Source organism: Macrotis lagotis, chromosome 1, assembly GCF_037893015.1.
Source record: "Macrotis lagotis isolate mMagLag1 chromosome 1, bilby.v1.9.chrom.fasta, whole genome shotgun sequence".
Taxonomy (NCBI): Eukaryota; Metazoa; Chordata; class Mammalia; order Peramelemorphia; family Peramelidae; genus Macrotis; species Macrotis lagotis.
In genome coordinates this window covers 61,933,728-61,949,332 of record NC_133658.1, presented here as the reverse complement: position 1 = coordinate 61,949,332, position 15,605 = coordinate 61,933,728, and the positions used below count along the sequence as shown (strand labels likewise).

The following is a 15,605-nucleotide window of genomic DNA, read 5'->3' as shown; positions in this document are numbered from 1 at the left end:
CTGCTGTAGATTGGAAAAAGTAAACACAAAGGTAAGGATAACTTTGCCAAATAGCCCCAGAATAAGCCAATAACTGACTCAAGCTATGATTCCATCCCTACCCCTTAGCCCAGGAAGCACTTGTTCCATACCTACCCAAGAGAGTCATGGGAATAACTTGAAAAATGGAGGCACCCTGACCCCCAATCCCTGTGGGTACCCCTTACAGTTCCTCAAGTTGGATGCAGCCTTACCTGGAAGTAAGGGGATGGATGAAGTAACCTCAGAGTTCTTTCTAGGTCTATGCCCCTAGTACAAAGGGAGAAGAGTCAGAGTTTTCTGTAGTGGGAGTGTCCCTTGTTCTGGATGTGGAGGATAATTATAACAAAAGCTTCACAGTTCTACAAAATACTATTTATTGAGTTCTACTTATGGGGGGGCAGAGGAGGCCTGAAAGTAGTGGGAGCACAGTGGAGAAAGCACCAACCCTCCTACCCAATCTGGTTCTCTAGTCCTTTTGGCTGAGGAGGGACTAAAGGTTACCTCATCCTCTGGACCTTTCCTTCCCCAGGGAATTCTTGGTAGAACGAAGAGCAAGGTTGTGGACAGGTGCTAGTAATGTCTTGCCTTTTCTTTCCTTGTCTCTCCTCAACCTGTCAGAATAGGTCACCCTAGAATTCTTGGAGAGGGTGCTCCCTTTTTCTACTGTTATTCCAGGTCACCTAAATTGAGTTTTTCAAAGGCAGCCAAAGTCACAGCTTCATAACCCTGGGGGCACTCTCCTTCCTGCACCCAACAGATGGAAGGTCTGAATGAACCAGGGATGGTGGCAGACTTGATTCTTCCTATCTTGCCTTCTTCCCTTCAAGCCCTGGCCCCAACTTTGGACCTCACTCAGAGGCTCTGAGGAAAAGGCAGCATTCAGGGTCTTCTCTTAGTTCTCTCTCCCACATGCCCCAGGCTGCTTTGCCTCAGAGCCAGTATTTCACGATGCTGAAGTCTTTTTCCACCACTGAGACTCTAGATCCCTAAGTACAGAAGCGAATGGAGCAGAGAAGAGCCAGGTTCCTTCAGGAAGCAAATATGTTTCAGGTTGGCTCCTCTGCCCTGCTATTTGAAAGGGAGCCCCTTATTTCAAACCATAGTCCATCACATCTCTCTATAATCAGGGTCAGAGAGAGATAGCCTTCTGTTTGGAGGGCAAGAGGAAACAGTGGTTCAAGTTTAGCCTTCTAGCTCCTCTGGTGAGCAGTGGGAAGTAGGAGATCACTGCAGGGCGGGTTCCTTGACTTAACCCTGATGAAAACTCATTCTAGGAAGCTGGCTGGCCCGAGCGCTTCTGGCTGGGTAGCCTCCTCCCCACACGGTGCCACCGCCGCAGTACTTTGGGACCACTGCCTCCCAGTTCTTTTTCAGGTTCTTCCAGGGCATGGTGCCTCTTGGAAGTTCGGCTGGTCACTAGTTTTTCTGTTTCTACCTTCTCCAAGGAAGCCACCGGAGCATCCCCATAGGTCCGGTAACCACCAACGAGGCAGTAAGTCTCCCCATGCCAGCCCACCTGGGTCTCCCCACAGCCTCTGTAGAGGACATGGTAATGACCAGGTGTGGGGGGAGAAGTGGGAGCAGCAGCTGCTGGGAAAGAAATTAGAATAAATTAGACATTACTACAGGTTTGCAATTCAATTAAGTACTTACTATGCAATCAAGCATTAGACTGAGGACACAATGACTACTATGAAATAACCTTTGCCTTCAAGTAGTTTTAATGAGAAAGAATAGAGCATACTCAATATAAATCAGATATCCCCCTCAAAAAAGTAACTTGGGGAGGAAAAACACTAATGGACTATTTAAGATTTGAGTTAAACTTGAAAGGAAAGAGGGATTCCAGGCTTAGGGTAATTTGTAGGCAACATTAGCTAGGCAGAACAGGTAGAACATAGAACATGCATTGAATGGGAAAGAGTCACATGGAATCAGTCTAGTTACTGAAGCTCTTAACTTGGGTCAGTGAACTTATTTTAAATGATTTTGCTTACTGTATTATTTTGATATAATTCACTTCATTTGTAGTCCTGTATTTTTTATGTATGTAAATGTTACTCTGAGAAAAGGGCAGAGGATAGAACTATAAGCTACACTGAGTTATAGGGGGAGGGATAAGGATGAAAATCCTGCAAAAGAAATTGAAAAGGAATCCCAAGACAAGTAGAGGTGTGTAGGGCAGTAGAAAAGTAACTGAATTTGTAGTTAGCGGATCTCAACTGTCACCTTTGTCACTTACTATCTGTATGACCTTGAATCATTCCCCATATGAGATCTGGCCATTTCATTTTGTTATTTGAGGGTAGCAGTATAACCCTCATCTAAAATATGGAGGTGTTGAACCAAGTTACTTATAAGGTCCCTCCCAGCTCTAAAATCTATTGATCCTCCCACTGGTAGGTAAAGTCAGGAGAACTGAAAACTCAGGGAGCACAAGAGTATCAAAGAGGGAGGGGATGATCAACAGGGTCAAATAGTGCAGAAGTCAAAAAGAATAAGGCTTGGGTGGTAGATTCTTTCATACCTCTCTACCTCCTTATATTGCCTCTTTTATAGGAGTCTAGTGATTAAAAAACTTTGCATTAGAGAAATGTGAGCTATTATTATGATTCTTAGGTAAATACTTTATAGATTGTTGTTGCTGCTGTTATCCTTCCTTTGTTCCTGAAGAGGACCAAAGATCAAAGAGGAGGGTGATGCTTTTTGACTTGCAAGTGAATTGGATTTAAGTGAGGCAGGGCTGTGTACCTCCTCCAACCTCACTCTCCTCCCAGAGTCACCAGAGTGCAGGAGCAAGACATAGGTCAGGAGGACGGGTAATGGCCCTGGATGCAGTGGAAGATTGTGGCTTTTTTAGTTGGGTCTTTCCCAGGTCTCATTTTGTCTGAGGCAATATCCATTCAGTGATTAAAGGCTAGGTAAGAATTGAAGGAAAAGATGGCTTAATTTGCCTTCCCAAAAGAATCAAAGAGGAAAGGAAGACCCTCAAGAGTTTCTGAGCAGAACAGAAACAATTGAGAATTCCACTCACTATGAGTCACCAAAACCCAAACAATGAACTGGTGAAGTTTGGGCTGGGATTGATTATTGGCCTATCAGGAAGAGCCAGAGTGATTTGAGTTTGGTCAATAGCTCTATTTGAATAACAATAGGCTTTTTTTTTTTTTAGCAAAGCCTAGTTTACCAGAGCTATATCTCTAGTAATCATGAAAACTACATGGGACAAGAGAAATAATTTTTCCAAGTTTTGAAAGAAAGTGATTTCATATGTATATATATATATATATATATATATATATATATATGTAATTAGAAATTAAAAAGAAATCTAATCCCTCCAAACCCCAAGATTTCTTACCAAGTATAAAAGATCAAAACCACACGTAAGAGTATAACTCTTCATGTGGACAAAGTGAGAAAAGGAGGAGGGGGAAAAGGAGGAAGAACAAACACAATATCCTAGGAAGAAACCCTCCTCCCTACCCTACTCTCTTTTCTAGATCCTACTCTTTGCAATGAATTAATACTATCTCTTCTGACCATACTAAATATGAATTTTTCAAACTGAATATTAAATTAGAAAGACAAAATTCTGAAATCAAAGGGACCAGAATCTGAGTGGCCAAGGACAGATTGTGGTCTTCTCATCTGAAACCTAATACTCTGTCTGGGGTCTCTTTTCTTTCTGTCTTTCATTGTTAGTGTTCCATAGATTCAATCATTACCTCTATGCAGATGAAAATCTAAATACCTAGCCCTTACTACTCTTTGAACTCTAGATGCTCAGTCTCCTATCAGATATATATCCACCTAGTTTAAGTATCACAAACAACATGTCCAAAATTTACTCAATTATTTACTGCCCCCCTTATTTCTATTTTTTGTTGACTCAAAAACGAACTCAAACCAACAAAACCAAAACCTTCCCCTGGTCTTTCCTATTTTTACTTAGGGCACCACTATTTTCTAGTCATTCATTCTTTTTCCAGGACTTCCTAGTCCCCCTTAACTCTAGTGCCTTCACTCTAAGATCTCCAATTTATTCTGTACACACACATACACACACACATATGGTTGTTTGCATGTTATCTTCATTAGACTGAGAGCTTCTTGAGGGCAGTACTATCTCATATCCTTTTTTTTTAGCCCCTTCCTTAGCACAGTAAACACTTAACATCTAAACTGTCACTCAGGTTCACCACCCTGAACTCATTCTACATTCTTCCTTCTCTCTCATTCACTAATTCTCTTCTCTGTATTCCCAGTGTCTAAAATTGAGGCCCATCTCATCTCTCATGGACCATTCTAATAACCTTCTAGTTGGTCTCCCGATTTTCAATTTCTTACCCTCTTCGATTTATTCTCCACAGAGCTGCCAAACTGATATACCTAAAATACAGATCTGAGATTCATTATGCTTCTCAAAAATTGTATGCGACTCCCTATTTCCTAACAGACTCCTCAGCCTGGAATCCAAAGGCCACCTACCTTTCTAGTCTTACTTCATATTAACTCCCTTTCTGCATTTTTCCTATTCTAAACTGGCATGAAAACTGTTCCCATCCATAAGATTCAATGTCCTGTCCTAGTGTCTTTGTACAGATGGTCTCCTCATGTCTGAAATGCAGTGCATCCTCACCTTGACCTCTTAGAATTCCCTCACTCAAGGACTACCTTCTCCTTCAAGTTCCTCCTAATCTCCCAGAAGGTAAAGCTCCCTCTTTTTGAAATTCTTTAGTATTTTCTCCTTGTATAGTATCTATTGCCACAATGAAATAAAATCTTCTTAAAGGCAGGGATCATTTTTTGTTTTTGGACCTCCAGCAAGGACAGCTCCAGCAAGGACTGTTTTGTATGAAGTAGACCCTTAATATTTGTTGAACTAAACCGAATCTCCAAGAATAGATTCCTCTGGTCTCTCTCCATAGCCCATCTGTCAGCATCACTTTCATTCTCTCTCTAGTAGCACTCTTCCTAGTGCTACCACTTCATTCATTTTTTCCACCTTTTCCACCAAGTATTCAACCTTTGACCATAGTGGTCCAAGATTGCTCCATCAATATGGATGGTTCTCACAACCCCTCCAACCTCCACAGATTCAGCAGTCTACTACCCAATTCACTCTATGCCTCACTTACACTTTGGTCAACAAAATCAAAATTACTTTGCTGAAAAGGTTGACCTGCAAAAATACCTGTAGCATCAATGCATACATAGTATTTTCAATAACTGAATCACATTTCAAGTATCAATGATCTCTTCATTGTGCATCCAACCTCAACAGACACAAACCCTCCACAACTCATTAGATGGATGATCTTTGATGAGTTAATGCTGCTGAAAAAAATGAGCTTGGAGTCAACCTTTGATGAGCCTTTCTAAACTTCCATTGTTTGGTTCTTGATTGACAGACTACACTGCGTATCATTGGCCTCACATCCAGTCTTTTCAGGTGGGTGAGTGGGCCAGAACTTGGACTCTACAGGCAGTGACTTTTGAGAACCTCTATTCAATTCCATGGTGGAGGATCTTCTCATATGGGAAATGACCCATTGTGCATCTAATTACACCCCCACAGGTAGATGCTCTTGTACATTTCCTTCTGTATATCAAGCCTACCTGCTGTACTGCCCTCCCAGGGGACGAAGGACAGGTTGGAGTGTATATAGAAGATCCGGTCAGACATTCTCACTCAGCTAACCAAACAGATAGGTATCTCTTTGAGAAGAGGTAGGGAAAGATTCCCCCAGAGTGACCCGTTTGTGTGCTTACCCCACCATGGAAACTGTTGGGTAGGGGGGGTCCTGTGAGGTAGTCACTGCCCTGTGAGGTCATCATTGCCACCGTGAGATCACATAAGGAACCTGCCTTAGGATAGCAAGAGTCTAAGTCTTAGAGTTTTCATATGGTATGGCGAAAACTCTATTTATAAATTGGTTTTTAGGCAGTATAGTAGAAGGGGACTGACATTTCTTAGTGCTAACACATAGCCTCCCTCCCAAGCAAAAATGTCTTTACTAAGCACTTTTATGGCTAGCATTGTCAGACTTATGTAAGATGTTGTCTCTATGAAGCTCTTGGAAAAACAATTTTTTTTTTTAGGAGGGGAGTCCAGATCTGTGATTTAATTGGTGTGAAGAGCTTCCTCCATCCCTGCAGATTTGCAACTATCTATAATTTAAAACCTTACCAAGGTGACCAGGTGCCAGGAGATTAAGTGACTTGCCATAGATGTCACACAGTTAGGATGGTCCCAAGAAGAGGTCTTCCTGACACTAGGACTAGCTCCCTTTAACAACCACACCTCCTGCCTCATAGAGAGAAATTTAGTTTGCATGAAAAAATTAGTGTGCTAAACTGCAAGGTATGAGATGTGGATGACATTCATAAAAAGAAAATGTTGATTTGCCTGGTCAAGGAGGACTTCAGGGATAGGTAGGAATCTAAAAGTTTGGCAAAAAGGAGAAAATATTTTAAGTAGGGATGCTAAAAAATGTTCAATCAACTATGAGCAGAGTGAAAATGGACACAGCAAGTGAGGATTGTGAAGAGGATTTATGACTTGACCATGGTAGAAAAAAGACACATGCTGGGGAACCTTGGATAGGATGGTACTTACTGGTCCAATGGTCCTTGGACCTGAGTCCTCAAGAGGGACACTTTTCCTCTAGTGACTTAGAGGGCTTCATCAATCATTGCCACACTAGGCTCTAGACCAGGACTGTCCAAAATGCAACCTGTGGGTGATTTTATGTGGTCACCTGTGAGTTTACTAAATGATTTAGTAAATGAAGCCAAGCTACCACAGAACTCTCACTAAAATGGCAAATCAAAATATATTGTCCATTGTTTCAATAAAAACTTTTAAAAGTAAGTTTGGAATGCCCTGTTCTAATTCTAGATGCCTCTTAGATAAGAGGAGCACAGGGTGGAAAGATACCATGGTAAGAACATTGGCTTTGCAATAGGGGAACCTGGGTTCAAAATCCAACCCTATTACTATGAGACTTTGGCAAAGCTACTTTATTTTATTTAGTTATTTTTAGTTTTTTGCAAGGCAATGGTGTTAAGTGGCTTGCCCAAGGCCACACAGCTAGGTAATTATTAAGTGTCTGAGGCTGGATTTGAACTCAGGTACTCCTGACTCCAAGACTGATGCTCTTATCCACTGCACCACTTAGCCACCCCTTTGGCAAAGCTACCTTAAAGCAGAATTCATTTACTTCCAAGTCTACTATGTGGATATTACTGTACCAGCAATACAATCTTTGACCCATGAAAAATTATCTACTATTTGCAAAGAATTGTACCAGGAACTGAGGGTTCAATGACAAAATAAACTCCTTGCCCTTACGTAACTTATAGTCTAATGGCCTCATAGATGATAATTTGAGGAGGGAAACGGCATTAACAACTGGAGGAATCTATATACACAGAAGTAATATAGGATAATCATAAACATTTATAAAGAAAGTCCCTGGCCTTATATAATAACACTTCTCAAATTAAAAATTTAGAAGGCACTCTCATGTCAGAATTTTAAAAAAAATCCTTCTAAGGCCAGTCTCATCTACACAGAGACAAGGAAGTTCACTGACAATAATGACATTTACATGGCACTTTAATTTTGCAAAATTATTTTTATTTATTAATAGTTCATTTAAGCTGTGAAATAACCCTGTGAGACAAAGTCTAAAAATATACTAAATATATAGATTAAAAAAATTGAAACTGAGAAAGATTAAATGACTTACCCATAGCCATATAGGTCATAAATGTTTTATAAAAGGCTGAAATCTAGATAATCTCCCCTCTCCCCCAATTATATGTAAAGACAATTTTCAGCATTTACTTTTTCACAATATTTTATTTTTCCAACTGCATGCAAAGATAATTTCCAATAATCATTTTTTTCAGGATCTTGAGTTTCATATTTTTCTCCCTTCCTCTCTCTCTTCCCTCCCCCTCCCCTTGACAGAAAGCAACCTATTATAGACTCTACATGTATACCCATGCTAAACATAGTTTCATATTAATCATGTTATGAATGCAGAATAAAATCCAAATGGAAGAAAAAACATTAGAGAGAAAAAAGACAATACATAAGACAACTCTTAAAAGTTGAAAATAGGAAGCTTTGGTCAGCATTTAAACTCCACAGTTCCTTCTCTGGAGGACAATATTTTCCATGACAAGTCGTTTAGAATTGTCTTTAATTATTGTACTACTGAAATGAGCAAGTTCTTTATAGTTGATAATCACTCACATAACTTGAAGCCCCATCCCTCATGATTTCTTACAGAACAATAGTGTTTCATCACATTCATATACCACTATTTGTTCAGCCATTACCCAGTTGATGGGCATCCCTTCAATTTCCAATTCTTTGCCACTACAAAAAGAGCTGCTATAAATATTTTTGTACATGTATGTCATTTCCCCTTTCTTATGATCTCTTTGGGATACAGATGGCAGTAGTGGTATTGCTGGATCAAAGGGTATGCAGAGTCTTTTTGCCCTTTGGATGTAGTTCCAAATTTTTCTCCAGAAAGGTGGGATCAGTTCACAACTCCACCAACAATGCATTAGTGCCCTAGTTTTCCCACATTCTCTCCAACATCTCCTTTCTAATCATATTGATCAATCTGATAGATGTAACACTTCAAAGTTGTTTTAATTTTGCCTTTCTCTAATCAATAATGATTTAGAGTATTTTTTCATATGACTATAGGTAGCTTTAATTTCTTCATCTGAGAATTGCCTTTTCATAACCTTTGACCATTTAACAATTGGGGAATGATTTGCATTCCTATAAATTTGACTCAGTTCTCTATATATATTTTAGAAAAGAATCCTTTATCAGAAATACCAGCTTTAAAAATTGTTTAGCTACTTACTGCCTTCCTTTTAATCTTGGTTGCATTGATTTTATTTGTGTAAAAACTTTTCAATTTAATGTAAGCAATGTTATCCATTTTGTATTTTATAATGTTCTTTATCTCTTCTTTGGTCATAGTGTAAGACCCTGAGTTTCAAAATCTGTGAACTTTAGCCTGAATGCCTGTAAGACCCTGAATGTCGAAACCTATGAACTGTTGCCTAAATTCTTCCCCTAAGTCTCTGCTTGGTCAGCTAGCTGAGTTTCTGCCGGATCAGCTTCTGAAGATTCTGCCTGGTCAGCCCTCAGACTATGCAGCAGGGGGGCTTCTCCAAGGACCTGCATTCAATAAGAACATGCCGCACCATCTCAAGACAATCTGCAGGCAGATGCTTGAAACTCCCTTACCAAACCATATATAAGGTCTCTCCTCACTTTACTCGGGGTTCCAGGATCCTAGCCCTGACCTAGGATGGAACCCTAGCTCAAGCTAGTTTAATAAACCCTTGCTATTGCAACTCCATCGTGTCAAGTGTCACTTTTCTGTAATTGGGGACTTTTCTCGGACCTTAACAATAGATCTGACTGACATTGCTTGTTCTCCTAATTGGCTTATGTATCCCCTTTTATGTCTAAATTCTGTACCCATTTTTGACTCTATCTTGTTATAGGGTGTGAGACGTTGATCTATGCCACCATACTATTCTCCAGTTTTCCCCAGCAGTTTTTATCCGAAGAGTGAGTTTTTATCCCAGAAACTGGAGTCTTTGGGTTATCAAACAATAAATTACTAGAGTCATTTATTACTGTTATTTTGCACTAATCTATTCCACTAATCATCCGTTCTACTTCTTAGCCAGTACCAAACAGGTTTTTTTTTTTGTTTTATTTTGCGGTTTGTTTTATTTTTTAGGTTTTTTGCAAGGCAAATGGGGTTAAGTGGCTTGCCCAAGGCCACACAGCTAGGTAATTATTAAGTGTTTGAGACTGGATTTGAACCCAGGTACTCCTGACTCCAAGGCTGGTGCTTTATCTACTACGCCACCTAGCCACCCCCTACCAAACAGTTTTAATAACTAATGCTATATAAGATCTAGTAACTTAAAATTGCTCACTTTCTTTTGCATTTTTTTCACTGATTCTCTTGATTTTCTTAACCTTTTTTTCCTCCATTTGGATTAGCTACTATTTTTTCTAGCTCAAAATAGTTTTTGGTAGTTTGATTGCATGGTATTGAAAAAAGTAATTTAATTTAGGTAGAATTGACATTTTTATTATATTAGCTAGACCTATCTATGAGCAGTTGACATTTATTTATTTAGATCTGATTTTATTTGTGTGAAAAGTGTTTTATAGTTGTTTTCATATAGTTTATGAATTTGTCTTGACTGGTAGACTCCCAAGTATTTTATGTTATCTAAGATTATTTTAAATGGAATTTCTCTTTCTATCTCTTGCTGCTGTGTCTTGTTGGTAATATATAAAAATGTTATTTATGTGAGTTTATTTTATATCTTGCCACAAGGTATTTTAGATGATTTTCAAGGATTCTCTAAGTATACCATCATATCATCTGCAAAGACTAAGTTTTGTTTCTTCATTACTTCTTCTAATTTCTTCTATTTCTTTTTCTTCTCTCATTGCTAAAACAATTTTTTTTTAGGTTTTTGCAAGGCAAATGGGGTTAAGTGGCTTGCCCAAGGCCACACAGCTAGGTAATTTAAGTGTCTGAGGCCGGGTTTGAACTCAGGTACTTCTGACTTCAGGGCCAGTGCTCTATTCACTGCTCCACCTAGCTGCCCCCAAACTAATATTTTTTAATAATATTTTTAGGTTATTTTTTCAACTACATACCACAGCAGTTTTCAGCAATCATTTTTTGCAAAGTTTTGAGTTTTACATTTTTCTCCCTCCCTCCCTTCCCTCCCCCCTCCTCCTGATAGAAAGCAATATAATATAGGCTCCACCATGTATAACCATGCTAAACATAGATTCATATTAATCATGTTGTGAAAGAATCAAAACAGAAGAAAAAATATTAGAGAGAAAAAAATGATACAATATATAAGACAACTTTTAAAAACTGAAGATAGTAAACTTTGATCTTTTAACTCTACATTTAAATTCCTCAGTTCCTTTTCTGGATATGGATGGTATTTTCCATCAGAAGTCTTTTAGCATTGTTAAAGCTAACATTTCTAATAAGATATTGAATAGCAGTGGTGATAATGAATATCTTTGTTTCACCCCTGATCTTATTGGGAATGCTTCTAGCTTATCCACATTATATATAATGCCTACTGAAGATTTTAGATAGATATAGCCTATCATTTTAAGGAACACTCCATTTATTCCTATTCAGCATTCATTTTTATAAGATTTTGAATTCCACATTTTTCTCTCTCTTTCTCCTCATCCTAAAATGGTAAGCAATTTGATATAGGTTATGTAAGTGTAATCATGTAAGATAAATTTCCACATTAGAGTTGTGAAAAGAAGACACATACCAAAAGGGAAAAAAATTATAAAAAAAAGTAAATTAAAAAATATGCTTTGATCTGCATTCAGAGTCCATCAGTTCTTTATCTGGATGTGGATAATCTTTTTCATCATGAGTCCTTCATAATTTTCTTTGATCATTGTGTTGCTGAGAAGAAATGTCATTTATACTTGATCATCATACAATATTGCTATTATTATGTACAATGTTTTCCTGGTTCTGTTCATTTTATTTGGCATCATTTTGTATAAGTCTTTTCATATTTTTTTTTCCTGCAATCTACCTGTTCATCATGAAATCTAGATCTTCTTGGCACTATGTCAGTAGTCTTTTCTTTATACCGTACTACAGAAGAGAAGATTTGATGAAAATTAATGCAAACCTAAACTATCTTGGTATATAGAAAGAACTATGCTCTTGTTTCCATTTTGCTGCAAATATCAAGTTTAGTTTTAGGAAATCTATATTCTTTGAGCAATGGAGTCTTTACAATTTCCCTTTTATCATCGAGGATCTCACCACTCAGCCATGTACTATTTCAGTATCAACCTCAATTCCTCATTCACACTCATCTTACATAACCAATTTATTGTTGTATATTTATTTATTTATTATTTATTTTTGAATTTTAAAATTTTCCCCCTAATCTCAATTCCCTCCCACCACCCCCCACATAATGAAGTCTGTTAGTCTTTACATTGTTTCCATGTTATACATTGATCTAAGTTGAATGTGTTGAGAGAGAAATCATATTCTTAAGGAAAAAAATATAAGAGATAGCAAAATTACATAACAATATTACATTTTTTAAAATTAAAGGTAATAGTTTTTGGTCTTTGCTCAAACTCCACAATTCCTTCTCTGGATATAGATAGTATTTGCTATCACAGACACTCCAAAATTGTCCCTGATTATTGCACTGATGGAATGAGCATGTCCATTAGGGTTGATCATCATCCCTATGTTGCTATTAGGGTGTATAATGTTCTTCTGGTTCTGTTCATCTCACTCAGCATCAGTTCATGCAGATCCTTCCAAGATTCTCTGAATTCCCATCCTTCCTGGTTTCTAATAGAACAATAGTGTTCCTTAATGTGCACATACCACAATTTGTTCAGTCATTCCCCAACTGATGGACATTCACTCAATTTCCAATTCTTTGCCATCACAAACAGGGCTGCTATGAATATTTTTGTACAAATGAGAACATCACCTATTCTTTGTAATGCCTAGCTCTCCCACCACAGCTGCCACTTTGACTGTTTGATCATCTGAGGGAGACAGTGGTTCCTTGAATACTTCCTGTGTTACCCTTCACCTTTGGCAGGAGAGAGAAGTATGCCATGCTCTTTAAACTCAACTAGCCAAGTTGAGTTTAGTGCTAGACACTGAAGTTTGAAGACATGACATCAAATCTCACCTTGCACACTAACTATATGACCCCATACAAGTCACTTTTCCTCTAGTGATATAAAGGGCTTTAAAACTTTAAATGGATATAAAATGTTAACCACTAGCTCTTATTACCTCAAGCTACCATTAGAACAAGGCTCTGGGATATTTTGTTTTATCATTCCTAGTTGCATATTTATAGTCCAGTAGGAAGGTCATCTACTTCCAGCAGGATCACAAAGAAAAGTCCCAAAAAAGGGAAATAAACCCTGGAAATCTATTAATAGAAGTCTTACTTGGGCTACAGTGTGTTTGCTTTTGACATGATTCATTTGTGTGTACTATGATTCACAGAGTTGTGACAGAAAGGAAAGAAAGGGCATTGAAGAATTAGGATGAGGTACTGTACATTAGTAAAAAGGGCTTTATAAGACATATATATATATATGTATATATACATATATATATATATATATGACTTTATAAGATTTCCCATTTACCTGTTCTTGCCAAAGCCCATTGCCACCAGATCAAATGTTGTTCAAAAAATTCAATGAGGAATTACAGTAAGCAATTTTTTTCACTCCAGAATTATATAAAACTTAGCCAGGAGCACATGGATAGCAGGAAAGGGAACCCTAGCATCAAAGGCAGCACCAGGTAGAGTAACCTCCCAACACAATCAGAGACAAAACCTTCTCCATTTCCCTGGGTAGTAAGATTGACCATTGAGATGTTTCACGGCTGGTTAGACAGCTTTAGATAAGGATACCAGAGTCCCAGGGACTCAGATCCCTAATACTTTGTGTCTAGTCACTAAAGGAGATGATTTCAGAGAATCATGGGCAAAATGAACTGATGAAAAGTGAAGTGAGCAGAATCAGGAGAACAATTTATACATAAAAAACAATTGGGGGCTGCTAGGTGGCGCAGTGGATAGAGCACCGGCCCTGGAGTCAGGAGTACCTGAGTTCAAATCCTACCTCAGACACTTAATAATTACCTAGCTGTGTGGCCTTGGGCAAGCCACTTAACCCCACTGCCTTGCAAAAATCTAAAAAAAAAAAAAAAGCAGAATTGGCCAGATGAAAAAAAGAGATAAGAAAGCTCTCTGAGGAACATAAATACTTCAGATCTAGAATGGAGCTAAAGGAAGCTGTTGCCTTTATGAGTAATCAAGACACAATACTTCAACACCAAATGAATGAAAAATTAGAAAAAAATGTGAAACATCTCATTGAAAAAAAACTGATATGGAAAACAGATTCAGGAAAGATAATTTAAAAATTATTGGAATACCTGAAAGTCATGATCAGGAAAAGAGCCTTGACATCATTTTCAAAGAATTACTACAGGAAAATTGCCCAGATCTCCTAGAAGAAGAGGGCAAAATAGAAATTGAGAGAATCCATTGATCTCCCCCAGAAAGAGATCCCCCCCCAAAAAAACAACCCTCAGCAATATTATAGCCAAGTTCCAGAACTCCCAAGTCAAAGAGAAAATATTACAAGCAGCCAGGATACAATTCAAATATCATGGAGCTGCAGTCAGGATCACACAGGACTTAGCAGCAACTACATTAAGGGTTTGTAGGGATTGGAATATAATATTCCAGAAGGCAAAGGAGATCAGAATGCAACTGAGAATCAACTACCCATCAAAACTGAACATCGTCTTCCAGGGGAAAAGACAGACTTTCTATGAACCAGGGGAATTTCAAATGTTCCTGTTGAAACAACCAGAGCTGAACAGAAAGATTGACCTTCAAATATAGGACTCAAGTGAAGCATAGAGAGTGGAGGAGGTTAAAATAGGAGGGACTTAATGATGATGAACTGTATGTATTCCTGCATAAAAAAATGTTACTGATAATACTCATATGAAACTTCTTATTTAGTAGAGTAGTTAGAGGAGCTTTTACAGATGTAGCACAGGAGAGAACTGAATTTGAAGATATGGAATATTGTAAAAATGGAGTCAATGGCTAAAAGGGAAAGGTAATAGGAGTAAGAGAAAGGAGAGGTGGAATAAGGTTAAGATATTTTGTATAATAACATTTTTTTTATTATTGCAGTGAGCTACTGCAATGATATGGAAGGGGGAAGGCGAGGTGGGGGGATAAGGGAAACTTTGCTTTCATCAGAAGTGGCTCAGAGAGGAAACAGCATATATACTCAATGGGGTATAGACATCTAGACTAAAAAGGAGATAAGAGGGATGGGGGAAGGAGGGGATGTGAGTGATGGAGGAGTTGGTGGACCATGAGGGAGAGTGGTCAGATATAACACATTTTCTTTTTTACTTCTTGCAAGGGGCTGGGATTGGGTGGCCTGTCCAGGACCACAGGGCCAGGTGGATGCTGGGCCTAAGGGGTGGTATGTGTGCTAGGGGCCTCTTGGCCCCAGGGCCAGTGATCAGTCTGCTGCACCACTCAGCTACCCTACAGCACTTTTAAGAAGAGGAGCAGTGTGAAAATATAGTATATGGTAGTAAGGGAGGTATGAATGGAGGGAGTTGCGATCAGCAGTGGCAATGATGGAAAAATATGGAAGTAGCTTTTGTGATAGACTTTTCATAAAGAATATGATCCACCTGTGACAGAGCTGGTGGTGATCAAACACAGACTGAAGCACATTGTTTTTTATTTTTTATTTTTATTTTTTCTCTTTCCTTTCCTTTCTTTTATTGCTCATGAGGGTCTCTATTTTTTGGGGGGAAGGGGGTATTATGTTTACTCTTAAACAAGAATATTTTAGTAATGTATAAAAAACATCATTTGTACAAAAATAAAAAAATAAATATGTATTAAAC

At 38.3% G+C, this 15,605-nt stretch overlaps 1 protein-coding gene across 2 annotated transcripts; it reads right to left on the bottom strand.

Moving 5' to 3' along the window:
* Positions 1–393: 393 nt before the first annotated feature.
* DPEP2NB (DPEP2 neighbor) lies at positions 394–5,752 on the bottom strand. Of its 2 annotated transcripts, none has more exons than XM_074202105.1 (2): positions 5,644–5,752; positions 394–1,611 (listed from the first exon to the last, which is right to left on the bottom strand). In XM_074202105.1, exons 1-2 carry the CDS (start codon positions 5,708–5,710, stop codon positions 1,292–1,294), a joined length of 387 nt encoding a protein of 128 aa, XP_074058206.1. In that variant the 5' UTR covers positions 5,711–5,752; the 3' UTR covers positions 394–1,291. The 2 variants fall into 2 exon arrangements, with proteins under 2 accessions (XP_074058206.1, XP_074058211.1); XM_074202110.1 differs by having other exon boundaries at positions 394–1,608.
* Positions 5,753–15,605: the final 9,853 nt, after the last annotated feature.

Bases quoted from the DNA above. Each gene is read 5' to 3' on its own strand.
- DPEP2NB (XM_074202105.1), bottom strand. From the start codon at position 5,710: ATGTCTGACCGGATCTTCTATATACACTCCAACCTGTCCTTCGTCCCC. The intron at 1,612-5,643 runs GTAGGCTTGATA...TTTCTTTCCCAG, and splicing joins CTGGGAGGGCAGTACAGCAG to CAGCTGCTGCTCCCACTTCT.